The following is a 17,576-nucleotide window of genomic DNA, read 5'->3' as shown; positions in this document are numbered from 1 at the left end:
TATTCAGACCCCCTTAAATTTTTCACTCTCCGTTATATCGCAGCCATTTGCTAAAATCATTTCGGTTCATTTTTTTCCTCATTAATGTACACACAGCACCCCATATTGACAGAAAAACACAGAATTGTTGACATTTTTGAAGATTTATTAAAAAAGAAGAACTGAAATATCACATGGTCCTAAGTATTTAGACCCTTTGCTGTGACACTCATATATTTAACTCAGGTGCTGTCCATTTCTTCTGATCATCCTTGAGATGGTTCTACACCTTAATTTGAGTCCAGTTGTGTTTGATTATACTGATTGGACTTGATTAGGAAAGCCACACACCTGTCTATATAAGACCTTACAGCTCACAGTGCATGTCAGAGCAAATAAGAATCATGAGGTCAAAGGAACTGCCTGAAGAGCTCAGAGACAGAATTGTGGCAAGGCACAGATCTAGCCAAGGTTACAAAAACATTTCTGCTGCACTTAAGGTTGCTAAGAGCACAGTGGCCTCCATAATCCTTAAATGGAAGATGTTTGGGATGACCAGAACCCTTCCTAGAGCTGGCCATACAGCCAAACTGAGCTAGTGGGGGAGAAGAGCCTTGGTGAGAGAGGTAAAGAAGAACCCAAAGATCACTGTGGCTGAGCTCCAGAGATGCAGTTGGGAGATGGGAGAAAGTTTTAGAAAGTCAACCATCACTGCAGCCCTCCACCAGTTGGGGCTTTATGGCAGAGTGGCCGGACGGAAGCCTCTATTCAGTGCAAGACACATGAAAGACACATAAAAGCCCGCATTTGCTAAAAAACACCTGAAGGACTCCAAGATGGTGAGAAATAAGATTCTCTGGTCTGATGACACCAGGATAGAACTTTTTGGCCTTAATTTTAAGTGGTATGTGTGGAGAAAACCAGGCACTGCTCATCATCTGTCCAATACAGTCCCAAGAATGAAACATGGTGGTGGCAGCATCATGCTGTGGGGGTGTCTTTCAGCTGCAGGGACAGGATGACTGGTTGCAATCGAGGGAAAGATGAATGCGGCCAAGTACAGGTTTTTCCTGGACGAAAACCTTCTCCAGAGTGCTCAGGACCTCAGACTGGGCCGAAGGTTTACCTTCCAACAAGACAATGACCCTAAGCACACAGCTAAAATAACGAAGGAGTGGCTTCACAACAGCTCCGTGACTGTTCTTGAATGGCCCAGCCAGAGCCCTGACTTAAACCCAATTCAGCATCTCTGGAGAGACCTAAAAATGGTTGTCCATCAACGTTTACCATCCAACCTGACAGAACTGGAGAGGATCTGCAAGGAGGAATGGCAGAGGATCCCCAAATCCAGGTGACTTGTTGCATCTTTCCCAAAAAGACTCATGGCTGTATTGGATCAAAAGGGTGCTTCTACAAAATACTGAGCAAAGGGTCTGAATACTTAGGACCATGTGATATTTCAGTTTTTCTTTTTTAATAAATCTGCAAAAATGTCAACAATTCTGTGTTTTTCTGTCAATATGGGGTGCTGTGTGTACAATAATGAGGAAAACAAATGAACTTAAATGATTTTAGCAAATGGCTGCAATATAACAAAGAGTGAAAAATTTAAGGGGGTCTGAATACTTTCCGTCCCCACTATATATATATATATATATATATATATATAGTGAAGTGGGGACGCAGCTTTTGATCAAGGGTGCACATTTTGGACAGAATGGTATGCAGGATGCTTAGAGGAGGCCATTTATGTCAGTCAAACTGAAACAACTATCCCTAACATATAATACCTTTTTTTCATACCTACCTTCAGGGCTTTTTTTCAGTGGCAACATAGGGGAACACAGTTCCAGCACTGAATGTATGTAATAGCAAGTTGTGTGGGGTGTGCTGGAGGGTGTATTGATGCCGGCTGTTTGGAAACTATTGTTACTGGGGTGGGGATCTATTTTTGTGTAAGGGTCTATTATTGCTGGCAGGGGATCTGTTGTAGAGGGAGAGGTCTATCATTGCTGTCATTGCTGGCTGCTGGGAGATCTATTGTTGCAACGGGGGGGAGGGGGGGTCTAATGTTGTTGGGGTGGATCTTTTGTTGCTCAAAAGTGGGTGTGGGGTAGAGACAAGGGGTTACTCAGAAGGGGTTAGTTCCTGCACCTATTCTCTAAGAAGAATACCCCTACTTATCTTGCAGTTTGATAGCAAATTACACCATTAGGCAACTAGAACAGAAAAAACTATCCCAGATTTTGTGACACCATGGGAATTGGATTATGTGTGCAGAATAGGGTGAATTCCCAATTTTTACACCTCCCACCTTATTCTTGGAGAATACATATGTGCTTTGACACATTCTTTGTTGATTGGATTAAGGTGGCTGGGTTACCAGTTTGGCTAAAAATGGCGGGGTATTTTTCTGACACACTGAACTGAAGAAGCACATTGGATGAGTAGTGAGATGACTTCATTAACCACTTGAGCCCCGGACCATTATGCTGCCTAAGGACCAGACGTCTTTTTCCAATTTGGCACTGCGTCGCTTTAACTGCTAATTGCGCGGTCATGCAATGCTGTACCCAAACGAAATTTGCATCCTTTTCTTCCTACAAATAGAGCTTTCTTTTGATGGTATTTGATCACCTCTGCGGTTTTTATTTTTTGCGCTATAAACGGAAAAAGACCGAAAATTTTGAAAAAAAATGATATTTTCTACTTTTAGATCCAATAAACTCAATTTTAGTAATACATTTAGGCCAAAATGTATTCGGCCACATGTCTTTGGTAAAAAAAATGTCAATAAGAGTATATTTATTGGTTTGCGCAAAAGTTATAGCGTCTACAAACTAGGGTACATTTTCTGGAATTTACACAGCTTTTAGTTTATGACTGCCTATGTCATTTCTTGAGGTGCTAAAATGGCAGGGCAGTACAAAACCCCCCCAAATGACCCCATTTTGGAAAGTAGACACCCCAAGGAAATTGCTGAGAGGCATGTTGAACCCGTTGAATATTTATTTTTTTTGTCCCAAGTGATTGAATAATGACAAAAAAAAAAATATTTACAAAAAGTTGTCACTAAATGATATATTGCTCACACAGGCCATGGGCCTATGTGGAATTGCACCCCAAAATACATTCAGCTGCTTCTCCTGAGTATGGGGATACCACATGTGTGGGACTTTTTGGGAGCCTAGCCGCGTACGGGGCCCCGAAAACCAATCACCGCCTTCAGGATTTCTAAGGGTGTAAATTTTTTATTTCACTCTTCACTGCCTATCACAGTTTTGGAGGCCATGGAATGCCCAGGTGACACAACCCCCCCCCCCCAAATGACCCCATTTTGGAAAGTAGACACCCCAAGCTATTTGCTGAGAGGCATATTGAGTCCATGGAATATTTTATATTTTGACACAAGTTGCGGGAAAGTGACACATTTTTTTTTTTTTTTTTGCACAAAGTTGTCACTAAATGATATATTGCTCACACAGGCCATGGGCATATGTGGAATTGCACCCCAAAATACATTTAGCTGCTTCTCCTGAGCATGGGGATACCACATGTTTGGGACTTTTTGGGAGCCTAGCCGCGTACGGGGCCCCGAAATCCAATCACCGCCTTCAGGATTTCTAAGGGTGAAAATTTTTGATTTCACTCTTCACTGCCTATCACAGTTTCGGAGGCCATGGAATGCCCAGGGGGCACAAAACCCCCCCCAAATGACCCCATTTTGGAAAGTAGACACCCCAAGCTATTTGCTGAGAGGCATGGTGAGTATTTTGCAGCTCTCATTTGTTTTTGAAAATGAAGAAAGACAAGAAAAAACTTTTTTTTTTTCTTTTTTTCAATTTTCAAAACTTTGTGACAAAAAGTGAGGTCTGCAAAATACTCACTATACCTCTCAGCAAATAGCTTTGGGTGTCTACTTTCCAAAATGGTGAGTATTTTGCAGCTCTCATTTGTTTTTGAAAATGAAGAAAGACAAGAAAAAACATTTTTTTTTTCTTTTTTTCAATTTTCAAAACTTTGTGACAAAAAGTGAGGTCTGCAAAATACTCACTATACCTCTCAGCAAATAGCTTTGGGTGTCTACTTTCCAAAATGGGGTCATTTGGGGGGGGTTTTGTGCCACCTGGGCATTCCATGGCCTCCGAAACTGTGATAGGCAGTGAAGAGTGAAATCAAAAATTCACGCCCTTAGAAAGCCTGAAGGCGGTGCTTGGTTTTCGGGGGCCCGTACACGGCTAGGCTCCCAAAAAGTCTCACACATGTGGTATCCCCGTACTCAGGAGAAGCAGCAGAATGTATTTTGGGGTGTAATTTCACATATTTCCATGGCATGTTTGAGCAATATATAATTTAGTGACAACTTTGTGCGCAATATAAAATATTCCATGGACTCGACATGCCTCTCAGCAAATAGCTTGGGGTGTCTACTTTCCAAAATGGGGTCATTTGGGGGGGTTTTGAACTGTCCTGGCATTTTATGCACAACATTTAGAAGCTTATGTCACACATCACCCACTCTTCTAAACACTTGAAGACAAAGCCCTTTCTGACACTTATTGTTTACATGAAAAAGTTATTTTTTTTTGCAAGAAAATTACTTTGAACCCCCAAACATTATATATTTTTTTAAAGCAAATGCCCTACAGATTAAAATGGTGGGTGTTTCATTTTTTTTTTTCACACAGTATTTGCGCAGCGATTTTTCAAACGCATTTTTTGGGGAAAAAACACACTTTTTTAAATTTTAATGCACTAAAACACACTATATTGCCCAAATGTTTGATGAAATAAAAAAGATGATCTTAGGCCGAGTACATGGATACCAAACATGACATGCTTTACAATTGCGCACAAATGTGCAGTGGCAACAAAATAAATACACTTTTAAAAGCCTTTAAAAGCCTTTACAGGTTACCACTTTAGATTTACAGAGGAGGTCTACTGCAAAAATTACTGCCCTCGATCTGACCTTCGCGGTGATACCTCACATGCATGGTGCAATTGCTGTTTACGTTTGATGACAGACCGCCGCTTGCGTTCGCCTTAGCGCGAGAGCAGGGGGCGACAGGGGTGCTTTTTTTTTTTTTTTTTTTTCTTTATTATTTTTTTGCTTTTTTATCTTATTTTTAAACTGTTCCTTTAATTTTTTTTTTTTAATCATTTTTATTGTTATCTCGGGGAATGTAAATATCCCCTATGATAGCAATAGGTAGTGACAGGTACTCTTTTTTGAAAAAATTGGGGCCTATTAGACCCTAGATCTCTCCTCTGCCCTCAAAGTATCCCACCACACCAAGATCGGTGTGATAAAATGCTTCCCCAATTTCCCAATGGCGCTATTTACATCCGGCGAAATCTAAGTCATAAAATGCTTGTAGCTTCCGGTTTCTTAGGCCATAGAGATGTTTGGAGCCACTCTGGTCTCTGATCAGCTCTATGGTCAGCTGGCTGAATCACCGGCTGCATTTTCAGGTTCCCTGTTGAGACAGGAGAGCCAGAGAAAAACACGGAAGATGGTGGTGGGGGGGCATTCCCTCCCACGGCTTGTAAAAGCAGTCTAGAGGCTAATTAGCCGGTAGGATTGCTTTTACATGAAAGCCGACCGCTGGCTGAAAAGAATGATACCAAGATGATACCTACACCTGCAGGCATCATTCTGGTATAACCACTCAAAGTCGTGAATGGCGTACCTGAAGACAAAAAAATGGTTAACAATAAAGCACAGTAAACGGTAAAGTATAAAAAATTGCATACCTGAAAAGCAAACATGATAAAACATAATAACAATAAAACATTGCAGAATAGAATACAGTAAAAAATAGCAGAACAATAGAGAGAATAGAGAGAGAGAGAACAATAAAACGACAACTATTTTTTTTTTATTTTATATATTTTTTTTTTTTTTTACACTTTTTTTGTAACTAACTTTTATAACTGTAACCGGTTCCAGGTTCGGGTCTCTCAAAATGCGATGGCATCTTGGGAGACCCTGTGAAAGTGTGCCTAGTCTGTGGAATGCTGTACCCTACGCTAATAGCGTTCAAAACATTCACCAATGCAAAGACCAGGATTGTCAGGACAGGAGGGACAATAATAACGGGTGTCACGCCTATATCCGCGCTTGCTGCAGACACAACATCTTTTTTGGGGGGGTTCGCTGGGTAGGGGTACACGGGAGGACATAAAGAAAATGCCTCTCATGCTGCCGACTGCATTTGGTTGGGGATGTGAATGGGGGAAGTACGGGCACTGCAGAAGTGGTGGGTTCCCAATTAGGATTGGCGAATGCAGCAGGAAGGGCACTATGGGCACGACGGCCTGTGTTTGTCTTTTTGGTGGCAGCGGGACACTACTTGTGCTTGCCACCTCACCAGCTTGAACTGCACTTATGGGACTCGCCACATCACCAAGTGTTACTGCAGTGCTGGTTTGACCACGACCGGGGTGTACTAGGCCGCTGGTGCTTGCCAGTTCACCAAAACGCTACCAAAAAAACTGTTAGCGATCGCAGGGATCAGGCCTGACTCTGCGAACACTGCAGTTATGCGTTTAGTCTTTTGTAAGTGACAGTGATCGATCGATACTGCACTTGGGTGGGCTGGGCTGGGCTGGGCGGAGGGGCAAAAGGCAGGTGCTAGCAGGTATCTGTGCTGATCCCGCTAACACTGCGTTTTTGGGAACCCTAAACTGCTGGGGACGCTAGTATAGATCTGATCGGATCAGCTATTGATCCGTTCAGATACTATACCACTAAGGGAGGTGTATGCTGCGTGCGTGGATGTTAGCGGTACTGGCGCTAACCTGACGCTGCCTGGGGCAGGTGCTTGCCAGTTCACCAAAATACTACCAAAAAAACTGTTAGCGATCGCAGGGATCAGGCCTGACTCTGCGAACGCTGCAGTTATGCATTTAGTGTTTTGTAAGTGTCAGTGATCGATCGATACTGCACTTGGGTGGGCTGGGCCGGGCGGAGGGGCAAAACGCAGGTGCTAGCAGGTATCTGGGCTGATCCTGCTAACACAGCGTTTTTGGGAACCCTAAACTGCTGGGGACGCTAGTATAGATCTGATCGGATCAGATATTGATCCGATCAGATACTATACCACTAAGGGAGGTGTACGGTGCGTGCGTGGGTGTTAGCGCTACTGACGCTAACCTGATGCTGCCTGGGGCTGGTGCTTGCCAGTTCACCAAAATGCTACCAAAAAAACTGTTAGCGATCGCAGGGATCAGGCCTGACTCTGCGAATGTTGCAGTTATGCGTTTAGTGTTTTGTAAGTGACAGTGATCGATCGATACTGCACTTGGGTGGGCTGGGCGGAGGGGAAAAACGCAGGTGCTAGCAGGTATCTGGGCTGATCCCGCTAACACTTCATTTTTTGGAACCCTAAACTGCTGGGGACGCTAGTATAGATCTGATCGGATCAGATATTGATCAGTTCAGATAGTATACCACTAAGGGAGGCGTATGCTGCGTGCGTGGGTGTTAGCGGTACTGGCGCTAATCTGACGCTGCTTGGGGCGACGCATATCACTGCCGGGGGATCAGGGGGCTAAACCTTTATTCGGTAATAAACGGCGGGTGCCCTGACACTATAAAAAATAAACGAACTAACCAGCGTCACCCGTAACACTTATACGGTGATCAGTGGTGAAAGGGTTAACTAGGGGGCAATCAAGCAATGGCGACCCTAGGGGGGGGCAGAGGGGGCCCTGACCCCCCCAACATTATGCTGGGCCCCACCATGTGCCCCCCCCCCAAAAAAAAAAAAATTTTTTTTTTTTTTTTTTACAAAAAGGCAATTTAGTTACATAGTTACATAGTAGGTGAGGTTGAAAAAAGACACAAGTCCATCAAGTCCAACCTATGTGTGTGATTATGTGTCAGTATTTCACTGCTGAACACTGTGAGGTGGACGCACCCCACTAACTCGTAGGTTTAGCTGAACACTGTGAGCAGGACGCACCCCACTAACTTGTAGGTTTAGGTGAACACTGTGAGGTGGACGCACCACACTAACTTGTAGGTTTAGCTGAACACTGTGAGCAGGACGCACCCCACTAACTGTAAATAGTCTAGCTGCCTGACTGTGGTACTAATAGGATCAAAAGAACACCAGTAATTTTCTTCAGGTAGCTGTATATACTGTAACAAGACAAGCCTGCCTGTCAGTAGGAAGATAACAGGAACGGATCTAGCTAAACTGAATACAGTGTTTATATATATATGCAACACCTGGGATGCATATATATACACAATACACTGTAAGTGCAGCTAACTGACTGACTGTTCTGCCTAATCTATCTAACTCAAATCAAATGTCACTGTCTGTCTCTCTCTCTCTCTCAATGAATTTCTTTTTGTTTGTATTCATATCGGATGTGCCGCATCTTACTCGGGCCACCGCTGGGGTAACACAGTCTCTATTGAGAGGGAGAACGTCCCCAGTCAGCTCCTGCTGGTGATTCCTCCCCCCTCCCTCTGCTCGCTGACACTGCATAATGCGAGCACTCACACAACACGGCCGCCCGATCTGCTCCTTCCCCTGCATCCTCATTGGCAGGGAGAAGAGTGAGTTGCAGGAAGGACTCCACCAGGACTCTCAGTTACTGAAAAAAAAGAAAGATTTCTCCCATCCTTAGGACAGGAGAACCAGCCTGTAAATTCCAAGAAATGCCAGACTGTCAATAGCAGGGGCAGGACAGCAAGAGGAGGCTGGGGAACCCCACAGTGACAGAACACCAGGGCCTGGTGGCAAGACAACCTTTGCAACCCTGATAGTTCTCCCACTGCTTTGGACCCTTACATTTTCTTGGTATGCTGGTGACATATATCTCTTGTTTTCTGTCACCCTGGGTGGGGGGCCCAATACAGTAGGAAGGGAGCTCACTGCAGAACATGTGAAAGGGCCGTTGTGGGATCGTGGTAAAGGGCCCCAGGATAGATAAAATATATATAGATAGATAGAGAGACCTATATAGATATCTATATATCTATATCTAGATATATATCTATATCTAGATCTAGATATATATCTAGATCTAGATATAGATATATATCTATATATCTATAGATATATAGATATATCTATAGATATATAGATATATATCTAGATATAGATATATATATATATCTATATCTATAGATATATATATATTTGCAATTTATATAGCCCCCCTATTTTTGTCCCTGTCCACCCATGTGCCCCCCCTAAATATGAAAGCTGGAGACGCCACTGCAATCAAGGGGTTAAAACATTTATTAGGTAGTATATGGGGGTCCCTGACGCTATAAAACGCTGATGGCGAACCTAAATATTTACGTCCCTAACTAGCATCACCAGCGACACTAATACAGCGATCAGAAAAATGATCGCTTAGTGACACTGGTGAGGGGGGTGATCAAGGGGTTAAAACTTTATTAGGGGGGGTTAGGGGGGTACCCTAGACCTACAGGGGGCTAACCCTAACTGTCCTAACACTGTAACTGTCACAAACTGACACCAATGCAGTAATCAGAAAAAAAAAAAACCTGCTTGGTGTTTGTTTGTGACAGGGGGGGGTGATTGGGGGGGGGGGTCGGGGGGCGATCGGGGGGGGATCGGGGTGTTTGTGTGCCTGGCATGTTCTACTGTGTGTGTAGTGTTGGTGCACTTACATTTCAGTCTTCTCTCCTCGGCGCCGGAACGGAAAATACCGAGCCGAGGAGAGATGAAATCATTTCCTTTGCTGCTGTTTAGCATACAGCAGCAAAGGAATGTTCCCATTGGCCGGCGGCGATCGCGAGGGGGGGCCACGAACGGATGGCCTCCCCCTCACCTCCGATCGCCGGGGAACAAAACAGGACCACCTCGGGCACCGGGGGGGGTCCAATCGGACCCCCCACCCGCGGGAGGCAAATCACCTGCATGTACGTGATTTTGCCTGCCCGTGCCGCCTTGCCAACGTACATCGGCGTGAGGCGGTCCTTAAGTGGTTAAAGAATCAGTCCAGTTCATTTTTATTTTTATTTTGGCTTGACATACACTTTAATGTTAAAGTCCAACCTAGTCCTGGCCTAATTATGGAAAAGGGATGTTCTTCTTAATTTATTGCTTTGGAAGAAGTATCTTGAACTGCTTTTAATTATTTATACCCAATCCAATATTCAACATTATATATTGGCGAAGATCCTAGACCTGTGATGGCGAACTTTGGCACCCCAGATGTTTTGGAACTACATTTTCGATGATGCTCATGCACTCTACAGTGTAGTTGAGCATCATGGGAAATGTAGTTCCAAAACATCTTTGGTGCCAAGGTTCGTCAACACTGTCCTAGACTAAGATCTGTGTTCCTCATTACCGGCCAGTGAAAAATGCAAGGCTCCAACATGGCTTTTCATATATTCTTCCTCTCTTTCCTCTCATAGGGTGGATTTAAAGGATCCAAAGAATCAGATGTTGCTCTCACAGCCTTTGTCCTGATTGCAATGTTGGAGAGTGAGGAGGCCTGCAATGCACATGTGAATGTAAGTAAACTAGCCATACAACTGACACTGTTCAACTCACAACTGACATTGAATGAGAATCCAGCATCTGGAAAGGATATTACACTTTAGAAGACATAACTAGTATCCATTTATCTATACAGAGTACTCAGTAGGAAGCATAGGTGTAACATCTAAAGATCCTTTTCAACCATTATTCAAATGTTATTCCAAAGGGTTCTGTTCTGTCTGCCCTTCTCCTACACTGAACTTTTTCAGAATGAGTGCCGCCAACAAAAATTGTATTTAGGCCTCCAGCGAACCCTGAACGCAGACAGAGTGTGCCCAGGGTCACGTTTCTGTGTAGTTCTGGTCGCACACCAACTGGCCGCAGCTAATCAACCAGTTCACGTATGGCAATGGCACTGAATGTTGCTGCCCCCAGAAGCGGCAAACTATCCGCTTCTGGGCATCTGTTTAAATGTAGCCTTAGATGGAGACACAGTTTCTAATGTAGCAAAAGGCACTTCTGACAACAGCAATATGAAAGTTTCCAATACTATGTTTTTTATTTAATGATTCAAGCTCTGGGGATGTCATTCTAATTCTGGCTCAACTACCTAATGAGTCAGTAGACTGGAATGGGGGAGGGGGGGTTCAGTGTATGGAAAGGGTTTTGAGAGTATAGTGATTACTATTAGTCAGTTATACTCTAGGTATTACAGACAGGATCAAATAACACCTGTACCTTTAAAAAAAACCTGTGAGACAGAAACACAGAGGTCTGCTACTGCTGACCTGTTTTTAAAGGTACATGGTCTCCAGCTTTCATCCTTATATTTGTCTTATTACCTAGGCACAGACTGTACATACATCCATTGTGGATGCATTGTCGGCCTGTGCTATTGAGCTCTGTATACAACAAAGTTTTCAGCAAAGCAGATAAGGATGGACAGCAAAACCCGTGACCCTAATGATTCAACTGCTGGCCAAAAACAAGAATGCAAAATCCCCATTTCAAGGTTACCTGTAAAAAATATATATTTTAACCACTTCCCGCCTGCCGTATGCAGAATGACGGCTGAAAAGTGGTTATCCTAAATGGGCGTCATATGACGTCCAGCAGTATAGGCTGCTAGCGCGTGCCCGCGGGGGCACGCAGCATGGCAATCGTTGGTGTAATGTGTCAGTCTGACACACTGCATCTCCAAAGGTAAAGAGCCTCTGATGCAGGCTCTTTACCACATGATCAGCTGTGTCCAATCACAGCTGATCACAGTGTAAATGGGAAGATCAGTTTATCGACTTTTCCTCCACTCGCACTGACAGGCGCGAGCAGAGGAGAGCCAATTGGCTGCTCTCCTGACAGTGTGGGTCTGTGCTGATAATCAGTGTATTGATTATCAGTGCAGACCCATTGAGGATGCCCACCTAGGACCACCAGGGATGCCAATCAATGCCCAATAGGGATGGCACTCAGTGCCCATCAGTGAAGCCTGCCAGTGCCTCCTGATCATTGCTGCCTAACAGTGCCATCTATCAGGGCTGCCCATCAGTGCCCACCAGTGCCACCTTTCAGTGTCCATCAGTGCTGCATATCAGTGCCACCTATCAGTGCCTATCAGTGCTGCATATAAGTGCCACCTCATCAGTGCCAATCAGTACTGCCTCATCAGTGCAGCCTCATCAGTGCCCATAAGTGAAGGAGAAAACGTAATTATTTCAAAGTTTTGTAGCAGAAACAAAGAAAAACTTTTTATTTTTTGAAAATTTCGGTCTTTTTTTATTTGTAACGCAAAAAAAAACAGTGGTGATCAAATACCACCAAAACAAAGCTCTATTTGTGGGAAAAAATAAAATAAAAATGTTTGGGTGCAGTGTTGCATGTCCACGCAATTGTCATTCAAAATGCAACAGCACAGGAAGCTGAAAATTGGTCTGGGCAGGAAGGGAGGAAAGTGCCCAGTATTGAAGTGGTTAAACTTTTTTTTATTCTAACCATAATAAATAAAGTATTGGGTATAAAAAGATCTATAGTATAAAGTGCTTTCCTAAATTCCATACAGCATAACAATACATCTGCTTCTTTATTTAGTATGGAATGTGAACACACAGGGGAAATTAAAGGAGGAATAACAGTTGAGAGGCAAGGAATCTCATGGGCTCAGGAACCATTGTACCCTCCTCATTTCCTGCAACTATGCCCTAGCATCTTGAGCTCAACTTCATTAACCCTTTACTTTTCCTTTCCTTTTTTTTTCATAGAGCCTAAGGCTTGGAATTAAAGATGCAGCCAGCTTCCTGCTGAGCCAGTATCCAAATCTGGAAAAACCATATTCTGTTGCAATTGCCACATACGCCCTTGCAAAGGCTGGATCCATCAACAATACATCAAAATTGATGTCTGTGTCAAAAGGTACAGAGACATATAGCATGTCACATAATCTTGTACAAACAGTCAGGTCCATAAATATTGGGACATCGTCACAATTATAATCTATTTGGCTCTATACACCACCACAATGGATTTGAAATAAAACAAACAAAATGTGCTTTAACAGCAGACTTTCAGCTTTAATTTGAGGGTATTTACATCCAAATCAGGTGAATGGTGTAGGAATTACAGTTTGTATATGTGCCTTCCACTTTTTAAGGAACCAAGAGTAATGGGACAGATTAACAATCATCCATCAAACTTTCACTTTTTAATACTTGGTTGCAAATCCTTTGCAGTCAATTACAGCCTGAAGTCTGGAACGCATAGACATCACCAGACGCTGGGTTTCATTCTTGGTGATGCTCTGCCAGGCCTCTGCTGTAACTGTCTTCAGTTCTTGCTTGTTCTTGGGGCATTTTGCCTTCAGTTTTGTCTTCAGCAAGTGAAATGCATGCTCAATCGGATTCAGGTCAGGTGATTGACTTGGCCATTGCATAACATTCCACTTCTTTCCCTTAAACTCTTTGGTTGCTTTTGCAGTATGCTTCGGGTCATTGTCCATCTGCACTGTGAAGCGCCGTCCAATGAGTTCTGAAGCATTTTGCTGAATATAAGCAGATAATATTGCCCGAAACACTTCAGAATTCATCCTGCTGCTTTTGTCAGCAGTCACATCATCAATAAATACAAGAGAACCAGTTCCATTGGCAGCCATACATGCCCACGTCATGACACTACCACCACCATGCTTCACTGATGAGGTGGTATACTTTGGATCATGAGCAGTTCCTTTCCTTCTCCATACTCTTCTCTTCCCATCACTCTGGTACAAGTTGATCTTGATCTCATCTGTCCATAGGATGTTGTTCCAGAACTGTGAAGGCTTTTTTAGATGTTGTTTGGCAAACTCTAATCTGGCCTTCCTGTTTTTGAGGCTCACCAATGATTTACATCTTGTGGTGAACCCTCTGTATTCACTCTGATGAAGTCTTCTCTTGATTTTTGACTTTGACATGCACCTACCTCCTGGAGAGTGTTCTTGATCTGGCCAACTGTTGTGAAGGGTGTTTTCTTCCACAGGGAAAGAATTCTTTGGTCATCCGCCACAGTTGTTTTCCGTGGTCTTCCGGGTCTTTTGGTGTTGCTGAGCTCACTGGTGCATTCTTTCTTTTTAAGGATGTTCCAAACAGTTGATTTGGCCACACCTAATGTTTTTGCTATCTCTCTGATGGGTTTGTTTTGTTTTTCAGCCTAATGATGGCTTGCTTCACTGATAGTGACAGCTCTTTGGATCTGATATTGAGAGTTAGAAAACAATAACAGCGCTAAGATTGAAAAAAAGAAGAATAAATGAATAAATAAAAATCCCAAGTGTTGATAATAAATGATTATTATCAATAATGGACATTAGTAAATATCAATTGTGTGAATAACCCTAATTGTGAGGATATGTATTGATATAAGATCAATACCTACTAAATAATAGCTTAAGGTATTCAATAGAAATTAAATAAAATATTCAATAAATAATATTCAATAAATATTCAAAAAAATGTTCAAAAAGTGTTGAAGTTCATAAATATAATTGAAATGATTCCGTGACAAATCCACCACCGCATCCACAAAGTGAACACCATAAGAAATGCAAGCTTACCAAACAGCAAGCAAGAAAAGCTTGTGACCTCAAACCCGGTCAGGGCCTCTATCCCAAAACAGGCAGGTGGCTCTGAATCCCAAACTGGTACTAAAGACAGACCAGGTGTCTCAGGGAGATTCAACGTTCACCGGATGATGTGGATATTCAGCAGGCTCTCCTGAGCCAAAGACGTCTGACAGGCTCATATATGAGTCAAAAAGACACAAAAATTTTTTTTTCTTTCAGCTATGGTCTCATCTCTTCCACATCCGACTATCTTCCAATCAGTAGACTCCCAGGGGGATCGCATGAAAGATCTCTCATATATACTGCCCCATTGCTTTTCTCTAGGGATGAGCCGAACACCCCCCGGTTCGGTTCGCACCAGAACCTGCGAACGGACCGAAAGTTCGCACGAACGTTAGAACCCCATTGACGTCTATGGGACTCGAACGTTCGAAATCAGAAAGTGCTCATTTTAAAGGCTAATTTGCATGGTATTGTCCTAAAAAGGGTTTGGGGACCCGGGTCCTACCCCAGGGGACATGTATCAATGCAAAAAAAACTTTTAAAAACGGCCGTTTTTTCGGGAGCAGTGATTTTAATGATGCTTAAAGTAAAAAAAAAAGTGAAATATTCCTTTAAATATCGTACCTGGGGGGTGTCTATAGTATGCCTGTAAAGTGACGCGTGTTTCCCGTGTTTAGAACAGTCCCTGCACCAAATGTCATTTTTAAAGGAAAAAATCTCATTTAAAACTGCTTGCGGGTTTAATGTAATGTCGGGTCCCGGCAATATGGATGAAAATCAGTGAGACAAACGGCATGGGTACCCCCCAGTCCATTACCAGGCCCTTTGGGTCTTGTATGGATATTAAGGGGAACCCCGCACCCAAATTAAAATAAGGAAAGGTGTGGGGCCACCAGGCCCTATATACTCTGAACAGCAGTATACAGGCTGTAGGTTTGTTGTTAAGTAGAATCTCTTTGTAATTTTGAACGGGTACATTTTTAACGTGTTTAGCTCCAGCCAAAAAATCTTTTTTAAGCTTTTTGGAAAACATAGGGAAGGGTTATCACCCCTGTGACATTTGTTTTGCTGTCTTTCCTCCTCTTCAGAAGATTTCACCTCACTTTTTGTCCCAATGGATTGGAAAGCATCAGTGGAAAGGAGAAATGTTTTTCCCATATTAACTCTTACAGGAGAGAATTTCCCTTCCTAGGGGTAGATTTATTCTCACTTCCTGTTGTCTCCTTCCGTTTGCAAGTAGGAGTCGTTTGTAAGTTAGTTGTTTGAAAGTAGGGTCCTGCCCTATATACTCAGCAGAAATTTGGGCCTTAGGTGTTGCTGTGGCCACAACACTGTAAGCCCTCACAGGGCTCTGCTGTGAAATATTAGATCAAGAATTGTAATTACATGCCCCTGTTGAACAGGAGCTGAAAAATTAGGCCTTAGGCACTGGTGCTGGTGCCACAACACTGCAACCCCTCACAGACACTCTAGTTGGAATGCAGGAACGAGCCCTGCTGCAAAGTATTACATCAAAAATCGTAATTACACGCCCCTGTTAAACAGGGGCTGAAAAATTGTGCCTTAGGCACTGGTGGTGGCGCCCAGAACCAAAAATGCTCTTACAAGCTACCAGCGTGATGATTGAGGAGGAAGAGGATAATTACTCAGGAATAGTCACTCAGCATCAGCATAGGCAGTCTTTGAAGGGATCTGAGATTTCAAAAAAAACTATTCAGTTACATCAGCATCAGGTGCTTGGTAGCTGGTGGTGATCCAAGACTCATTCATTTTTATGAAGGTCAGTCGATCGACCGAGTCAGTGGACAGACGCACCCTGTGATTGGTTACCACGCCTCCAGCAGCACTGAATGTGCGTTCCGAAAGAACGCTGGATGCAGGACAGGCCAGTAGCTCAATTGCATACTGTGCAAGCTCTGGCCAGTGATCCATCCTCAAGACCCAGTAACCCAGAGGATTTTCGGTGGGAAAGGTGTCCAAGTCTGATCCTGCACCATGTAAAACAGACGCTGGCGATGGTTGCTGGAACCGATCATACCTTGGGGCTGCGGACCAAAAAATTGTCTGAACGCATCGGTCAGACGGCCACCTTCTCCACCGCTCCTTCTTTGACTGACCGAAGCCTCAGCAACACGTTGTCCAGAAACAGGAGTTTGTAACCTCCCAGTCTCTGGGAACGCGTTGCACAGACCTTTCTGCAAGGCCTCCCGAAGATGTTTCATCCTCTGCTCCCTCTGCGATGGCAAGATAAGGTCCGCAACCTTACCCTTGTAACGTGGATCAAGGAGGGTTGCCAGCCAGTATTGGTCCTTCTCCTTGATACCACGAATACGAGGATCCTTACGCAGGCTTTGCAGGATCAGGGAGGCCATGCAGCGTAGGTTTGCTGAGGCATTCGGTCCGGAGTCCTCTGGGTCACTAAGGAAGACATGGTCCACAGCCACCTCCTCCCAGCCACGTACAAGTCCATGTGTTTCTTGGGACTGATCCCTTAAAGACTGCTGCTGATGCCAGGCTCCACCTCCATACTGACACAATCTTCCTCCTCCTCCTCCTCCTCTTCCTCCTCGTCCTCTTCCTGTGTGATCGGCGGGCACGCAGGAACACTGTCTGGATAAAGGGGGCCTTGAGAGCTAAGGAAGTCCTCCTCTTCCTGCCTCTGTTCTGCCTCAAGTGCCCTGTCCATTATTCCACGCAGCGTGTGCTCCAACAGGTGGACAAGGGGGACAGTGTCACTGATGCATGCACTGTCAGTGCTCACCATCCTCGTGGCCTCCTCAAATGGTGACAGGACAGTGCATGCATCCCTGATCATGGCCCACTGGCGTGGGGAAAAAAAACCAAGCTCCCCTGACCCTGTCCTGGTGCCATAGTCACACAGGTACTCATTGATGGCCCTCTGCTGCGTGTGCAGCCGCTGCAGCATGGCCAACGTTGAGTTCCACCTGGTGGGCATGTCACAGATTAGGCGGTTCTTGGGCAGGTTAAACTCCTTTTGGAGGTCCGTCAGCCGAGCACTGGCA

The 17,576-nt window shown here is 44.0% G+C and overlaps 1 protein-coding gene across 4 annotated transcripts in view; it reads left to right on the top strand.

The window, feature by feature from the left end:
- Positions 1–17,576, top strand: part of LOC141133431 (venom factor-like) — a 681,995-nt gene that overhangs the window by 355,403 nt on the left and 309,016 nt on the right. For all 4 annotated transcript variants that reach the window (XM_073622818.1, XM_073622817.1, XM_073622816.1 and 1 more), the window contains 2 exons: positions 10,394–10,492; positions 12,716–12,866. In XM_073622818.1, the coding sequence (XP_073478919.1) occupies positions 10,394–10,492; positions 12,716–12,866 (250 nt within the window). The remainder of the gene's footprint in view (positions 1–10,393; positions 10,493–12,715; positions 12,867–17,576) is intronic.

The sequence above is a fragment of the Aquarana catesbeiana genome, linkage group LG03 (assembly GCF_042186555.1).
Source record: "Aquarana catesbeiana isolate 2022-GZ linkage group LG03, ASM4218655v1, whole genome shotgun sequence".
NCBI lineage: Eukaryota > Metazoa > Chordata > Amphibia > Anura > Ranidae > Aquarana > Aquarana catesbeiana.
The sequence above is the reverse complement of the archived record's forward strand: the minus strand, read 5'-3'. Positions and strand labels throughout refer to the sequence as shown.